Source organism: Myotis davidii, unplaced genomic scaffold, assembly GCF_000327345.1.
Source record: "Myotis davidii unplaced genomic scaffold, ASM32734v1 scaffold582, whole genome shotgun sequence".
Lineage (NCBI taxonomy): Eukaryota > Metazoa > Chordata > Mammalia > Chiroptera > Vespertilionidae > Myotis > Myotis davidii.
In genome coordinates, this window is record NW_006294113.1 from 991950 (window position 1) to 999263 (window position 7314).

The 7314-nt window shown below is 46.0% G+C and overlaps 1 protein-coding gene and 1 long non-coding RNA gene across 2 annotated transcripts in view; one reads left to right on the plus strand and one right to left on the minus strand.

Annotated features, from left to right (window-relative positions):
* Positions 1–7314, minus strand: part of PTPRB (protein tyrosine phosphatase, receptor type B) — a 106470-nt gene that overhangs the window by 15283 nt on the left and 83873 nt on the right. Inside the window, exons 23-31 of the mRNA XM_006768154.2 lie at positions 6608–6707; positions 5653–5736; positions 5532–5549; positions 5339–5420; positions 4657–4747; positions 3712–3788; positions 1706–1840; positions 567–689; positions 210–373 (exon numbers count right to left, since the gene is read on the minus strand). Of these exons, the coding sequence (XP_006768217.1) occupies positions 210–373; positions 567–689; positions 1706–1840; positions 3712–3788; positions 4657–4747; positions 5339–5420; positions 5532–5549; positions 5653–5736; positions 6608–6707 (874 nt within the window). The remainder of the gene's footprint in view (positions 1–209; positions 374–566; positions 690–1705; positions 1841–3711; positions 3789–4656; positions 4748–5338; positions 5421–5531; positions 5550–5652; positions 5737–6607; positions 6708–7314) is intronic.
* The window catches only part of LOC107183831, a 24690-nt gene that overhangs the window by 14532 nt on the left and 2844 nt on the right, over positions 1–7314 (plus strand). The window lies entirely within an intron of this gene.

Genomic DNA, 7314 nt, shown 5'->3' on the forward strand with positions numbered 1-7314 from the left:
GGTGAGAGACAGAGGAGGGTGAGAGAGAGGAGGTATTGAAGAAAGCAGAAAAGGAGAGAGAAGTCAGTGAAAAGGAATGAGGTTGGAGAGAAAGAGAAGTGAGCTAACAACATCTGAGCCCAGACTCCTCCTCCTCCCACCAGATCCCCTCCCTGCTGCCTTTTCCCGTCTCCCGGGTGTCATGTCATGGGCTCCGCGTGGCTGAGTACCTGCAGTGCACCACGGTGGGCCCGGCCCCGGGCGTCCTGTTGATGTAGTCCCTGACAGTCCTCACAAACTGGATCAGGGACTGGGTGGTCTCTGGGACTCCGTGGTCCGGCCACACCGTATAGTGGAAGTGGCGGATGAGCCTGTGTGTGTCGAGCTGTTCCTCCTGTGAGAGCAGAGAGGAAAAGAAGAAGAAAGGTAAGGATAATAAGGCAGAGCTTCCAGCTTGACAGCTGTGCCCAACCACGAACACCTATGGGCTGCAAGGACAGGAGAGGAACCAGCAGATATGCGATTCCCAGGTGACCTTTCATCTTTCCAAGCTGGGTCATTAAATGAAATCAGACAAACCAACTCACACTGCATATCCTAAACTCCCGGATGGTCCACTCGGGCAGCACCGACTCTGAGAGCATCTGCAGGATGAGGTCCCCGTAGTACAGCGAGTCCTGGTCCGCTGGCCAGTAATGGTCACACTTCACCTAGAGGAAAACAGACAGAAAAAAAAGTGAGTCCGGAAACGTGACTCCTCCGTGAACCTGAACTTTCCCTCCTGGAAAGGTCTTCCTGAGTGGGAATCCAGGATCAGCTGCTAAAGCCATTTGGCATCTGCTCTGCATTAACCTGCTCCTGGCCAGCGCTGAAGCCCAGCTGCTGCTGCCAGGGAAGGGGAGACACTCCTGGCGCGAGGAGCGAACCCCAACCTCTGGCTCATTTACCTTTCGGGCACAGAGGGTCATGGTTGAGGTTTCTCTCTAATATCCTTAGCATTTCAGTTCCACTAGCAGGTAGGACCATCTTACAACGTTCCTTTTGAAGAAAGATCTAGCTGGGCAGAGGGAGGCTCTGTCTTCCAGGCCCTGTTTTGTTTACAATTTGATATCACTGTCCTAACCTAGGCCCAGTGCCATGTGCCAAATGATCTTTGAAAAGTCTGAACATTTATCTACGCTCAAAATTACATGGAGAAAGACAGGAGAAAGAGGATTATGAACATATATTATTGACTACAGGTATTGGGCACTTTACAGGTAATCTCTCTTTCAACCCCCCGAGTAACCATATAAAGTAGAGGAGTATAAGTGCGTTACAAGAGGTTTACTTCATTTGTCCAGTTAACTATTTTCCTTTGTGTCTGTAGACACAGCCTAAAGTTCACGTCTCCTTTTTTCCTGAAAGTAGGGGCAGAGCCAATGAGCCTGACAAGGCGTCTCCTCTCACCAAACACTGGAGGATGGAGCGACGGCTGGCCAGTTCATCCTTCTGTGTCAGGGCACCTCTGGTGCTCCCAGTCCTCAAATGAAGACACCTTGGACTGAGAGTTCAGGCCCAGGATCCAAATCGGGCCTCACCTCACAGAACTGGGTGGTGTAATTCACTAACAGTGTTCTCTCTCATACGACCTTGAGCTTTGCAGGAGTTAACTTTGGATGGCGGGGAAGAGCTCCCTCCAGATGGCGGAAAGCAAAGCTGGAAGTCAGGAAGAGTGTTTACTCACTCGGCCCTTCTCCACACACTGGGTCACCATGACAATGTTGTGAACATTCTGTTCCCACGCCATTTTCCAGAAGTCGTCCTTCGTGCCAGGAAGAGGTCCCTGAGTAGCGATGTATTCTCTTCTGAAGTTGTTGCCCTGCGATGAATTTACAATATGGACAGTCAGAAACAATAGGCCTCTTCAGAACCATAAACAAAGAGTGAGCTGCAGATGCAATGATATGTAGGTCTTGGCCAGGCCCCTGACGAGAAAAAGATACTAACACAAGTGTCAAGGCTTGGGAGCAGGAAGGACAAAGGCTGGAATGTTGAACTATTGTTAAGAGCCAAATTCCTTTTTATTAGGCTGGGTCTATTCTAAAAGGCAATGGAGGGAGGACTCAGGTGATAATCTAGAAAACACTTAATCCACCATTGTGTGTGTGTGTGCGCGCGCGCCCGCGTGTGTAGGTCTGTCTGAGGGGCAGATTTTAATCAGGCAAAATGAGAGAACTGACAGTGGAATGTTGGTAAGAGAGGTCATGCAAGGGAAACTTAAGGAAATATAAATCACTGTCTATTGAAAACCTATCTGATAACATGCTGTGAGCCAGGACTTTCCTAGATCTTAATTAATCTTAATCACAACTCTCTGAGCTAGGATATTTTCACCCACTCATTCTGTACCCCAGCAATACAGAATTCCTGGCAGAACCTCGTGGAAGCTTTCTCTCCTTCCCTCTCCTCAGGGCCTCTACATTCTGTCACCTCTGCCACTCTCCCACGCCTCGCCTACCCAGACACTGCCCCTCAGCTGGCTATTCCTTATTTACCCTCCAAGTCTCAGCGCGTTGCCTGCTCTGCTGAGCTTTCCTCTATCTTCCTGTCTGCTGAGTGACGTTCCCCTGCTGTGGCAACTTCAAACCTATTGCTACTCAGACAGTGGTCCTTAGACCAGCAGCCTGGGCTCACCTAACAGCTTGTGAGAAATGCAGAATCCCAGGTCCCGCCCCCACCTGCTGGATCAGAATCAGCATTTTATTTTATTTATTTATTTTTAAAAAAATACATTTTATTGATTTTTTACAGAGAGGAAGGGAGAGGGATAGAGAGTTAGAAACATCGATGAGAGAGAAACATCGATCAGCTGCCTCCTGCACACCTCCTACTGGGGATGTGCCGGCAACCAAGGTACATGCCCTTCACCGGGATCGAACCTGAGACCCTTCAGTCCGCGGGCTGATGCTCTATCCACTGAGCCATACTGGTCAGGGCCAGATCTGCATTTTAACAATAACAATGGAGGTGTGTTCCTCAGGGCATGGCCTGGTCATGTCCTGATGCCCCAACTCTCCTGGGAGTTCTTTGAGGGTCAGATTCTATCTTACCAGATTCCTGTGCATCGCTCAGTATTTGACGTATAGCCAGCACTTAGCAAGTAGTGCTCACTGAGTGAAAGAATAATTATTTGAGATCCACATTATTTATCCTCATTGTTTAGAAAAGAAAATGGAGGTGACATAACTTGTCCAATGTTACAGAGTCCAGTAAAGGGCAGAGATGGGACTGAAACCTGGATCTGTCTGATCTCAAAGCTTCTTCCACTGTAGGTGCTACAGGAAGTTAGCAAGTTGACAGCCAGAATCTGAGCCCAAGGGTTTGACATAACCTTGGAGCTGTGTCTGTGGTTTTCAACAATGCAAGTAACTTCGAATCAGCTTCCCTACCTAGGCAGCCTTAGCAGGGGAAGTCTAACGTCTTTCGGGAGCTCTAGTCTTGGCCAAGGGCTGCAGCGAGAAAACGACCTACGAGAATGCACCCTGGGCTCATTAAAATGTCTCGTGACTATAGCCATTGCATAACTGGGCCTTCGCAGTGATTAAATGGACACCCTGTGTTTTATGGCAATCAGACACAGTCTTGCCTTCTAAAACCTGAGAGCAGTGATAGCATCTAGGAGCAGAGGTATCTCCCATGTGGTCAACCATCAAAGCTTTATTGGGCACGACAGCCTAGTGGTGCACTCACAGGGATGTAGCTGGCATTGATGTAGTCGGAGCATGGGTCGTCATCGACATTGGACAGCTTCACTCGAGAGGCATCATCTGGAAGGAAGTTTATTGAGACAGATTTGCCACTGAGTCTTATTTTTCTACAGTTTATGGAATGCGGATCCCACAAGGGCCCCACAAGGAAGACTCCTCATTTCCGCTTTGCAGACGAGGCTCAGACAGGATAACTTGCCCCAGGTTGCATAGGTGGTTCATAAACACACAAACGACCAAATGCCTTCTGCAGTCCCCTCTGAGCTTTCCTTTGTAACACTACGACATTCCCCCAAGGAGTGGCCGGCTCCCTCACACTGCTGGAATGAATACAATGCAGAAAAACTGTTGCTTCAGCTAATACAGCGGTTCTCAACCTGTGGGTCGCGACCCCTTTGGCGGTCGAACGACCCTTTCACAGGGGTCGCCTAAGATCATCCTGCATATCAGATATTTACATTACGATTCATAACAGTAGCAACATTACAGTTATGAAGTAGCAACGAAAATAATTTTATGGTTGGGTCACAACACGAGGAACTGTATTTAAAGGGCCAGAAGGTTGAGAACCACTGAGCTAATAGGATAAGGATTCAAATATGTAATAATTATTTAATAACAGTTGCTAACTGGAGACTTCGTTAGATAAACTTAAGTTGGCCTTTGCTGTTGGCCCTGTTACTGCTCGGAGGCCTCCAAGGTGAAATGTCAACAGCAGAAGAGGCCTCTTGGGACCAGAACTGAAGCTCGTTGTTACCCATGTGGAGGGTGGGGCAATAACACCCACGCCATCCCTTTTTTAAGGCATTCAGAGCCTCAGGTCTCCCAAATCCACCCATACCGTAGTTCATTAGCCCATTTTATTCCTGGAAAAAAAGGAGGAATGGCTAGAGGAAGACAGTATTACAAACTTCAACCCGAAACTCACAGGGCAATATATTGTTGTATCGATTTTTCCCTCTGTTCTCCGGCAAGAGTGCAATATCACATGGTTGATTTCGACCCACGTCTTTTAAGTCCTATGAGGTCAAAAATAAATTTGCAAGTAGAGAATATGAAATAGAAGAAGAGAAATCATACAATCCCTGAGGTGGATTACAATATGAGAATACGTACACTAGCTACTATTCATGGAATGCCTGCTATTCTGTAGGCATTAGCTCTGGTCCCCACAGCAGTTCCACAGGAGGCGTTCCCATCTCCATTTTACAGAGAAGGCTCTGATAGGATAACTAACTTGCCCCAGGTCACATAGGTGGCAAAGCTGGGAACAGAACCCCAAATCTGGGCACTTTTCACCAAAGCCCATTATTTCCCAGTCAAGCAAATGGCCAGGGTAACTGAGAGCCTTAGGTTTGCATTTGCAATTTGTTCATTCTTTCATATCATCGGATTCAGGATTTGCTGCGCAAATCTGGAGGTGAAATGGCCTGTGAGATTAGGTGGTATGTTGTGCGGGGAAGAGACTCGGGCATAAAAGACCACTCAGCTGAGATCCTACGTGTCCTCCTAACTCCTGAGCCCACTCAGCCTGTGATTCCACGGGAAAGCTTGGGAGGAAACTTCTGCGGAGGACTAGGTGCCAAAACATAACTGCATCTGAGTCGTACCTCGTACTCCTTGGACAGAAGGTAGTTGGAGTCGGCCTGCAGCTTCATGAAGTGCCCTTCAAATTGATTTACTTTTATTGGGCTAGAATTAAAATAGAACCAAAGGAAAATTACTGAAGGAAACATGCCATAACCAGTTAGAGCTCCATTTCAAAAGCAGATACGATAGTAATTAATGAGTTTTCTCTCTTACCAAGAAGTTTTCCGGTTACTGTGAAAGGAAGCCAAGAGAAGAAAGACCTCATTAGTAAACCTCACGTAATACAATCAACTCATCTTTCAGCAAAAGGAGTGAAGGAAGATGTGGTGCTCACCCTTTCTGGCCCAGGTTCAAGTGGACAGACAATGGCCGATCCCGGCGGATGCTCAGCTGGGCAGAGGGCCTTTCTCGACCATGGCTGTAACATAAGGGAGAGGACTTACATTCTAATTATGAGACATATTACATTAGGACTTCAACACACTTTCCATTTATGGTAAGGCTGTGCATGCTTGCGCATATATGGATTTTTCAGTATTCATGTAGATTGACACCCAGCCACCGTCTCTTTGGGGGGAGGGGGGGAGAAGGGGAAGGATGGAAAGAGAAGAAGAACATAAAGAAATAGACTTTTCCCACTCAGAAATGGATCTCTGCAATAGCTGAAGATTTGTCTTCTGGTTTTTGGCTACAGGTCACAATCACTTCCCACACTCTCAATAAAACTTTCCTTAAAAAACCCCCAGTAAACCTTAGATGCAAGACATGACATCAAGAGAGAACACAGTGTGCCAAATAAAAGAAATTCCCCAAGAGGAGAGAGTGTGGCATTGGGACCACATGCTTTGGTTCTTTTTAGCCTCTCCTTAAATTAGCACAGCAGATATGAGCCATAAAAGGATGATGTCACCATACTTTTCAGCATATTTCAGAAAAGTGGTTGGGTACACAATTTGCACACATCTCTATCTTCATGAGGAGATGGAACCACACACTACGTTATTTTTTGTTTTGTTTTTTCCTGTGCAAAAGGTGTTTCACACTCAAATAAAGCTTCACACAGCCCCCTAGTCATTTGGAGAGGGCAGAATTCATCAACGGTGTGTAGAGTGGCAGACAAAAGTGAGTCCCGGTTTTAGGGTTTGACTTTTGTTTTTCTTGAGAAGCAAAGGTGATTTAACCGAGAGAAATTAAATTATTTTTTCTTCTTACTGTTCAGGCTAAAGGACATTTTCCAGTTGCATGCTTAAGGTTCGGGGCCCAATCACTAAAGGGATCTTTGTACTCACCTCGTTCTCCTCCTGCAGATGAATAAGGCAACAACGGCCACCAGCATGCCAATTAGGAACAGACCAGCGCTCACGCCTTCAATAACTCCAAAAAAAGGCTCTACAGCAATACAGATGGAAACAACACACCCAGGTGGGCACATTAGTGCTAACAAACCAGGGAGCTAGAAGCTCTACCTCCCCGGGAACATTATTAAAGAAGAATTCAAACGATGCCCACACTGAGTCAGTTCCTATCTGAAGTATGGGAGTACGCAGCCGAGAAGATCCGAGAAGATGAAACGCTGGTGGGTGGAGAGATTTTTGAAGTTAATGTTATTTAGCTTTTAAAGAGATTTTGGACTTGTTTGTGCTTGTATATAAAGCGTGGGGCCCTTAAAATAAATGCCAGCAGTTTGCCACCAAAATAAAAATGTTATTTCATTTGTATAAAACAAGTTACAGCATCTGGGACTTTAGCCAATCCAGTTCATGGCTGTGAGTTATTTTAACAAAATTTTATTTTTATTTTCTGGTATAATACTGCCACGGGGAGTTTAAGAGCAGGTAAGAGTAACCCATTTTTTAAAAAGTTTTATTGAAATATAATTAATGTATCATACAATTCACCAGTTTAATTGTATAATTCAATGATTTTCAGTATAGCCACAAAATTCTGCAAATATCACCACATACAATTCTGTAACATTTTCATCATCTCTCCCCCC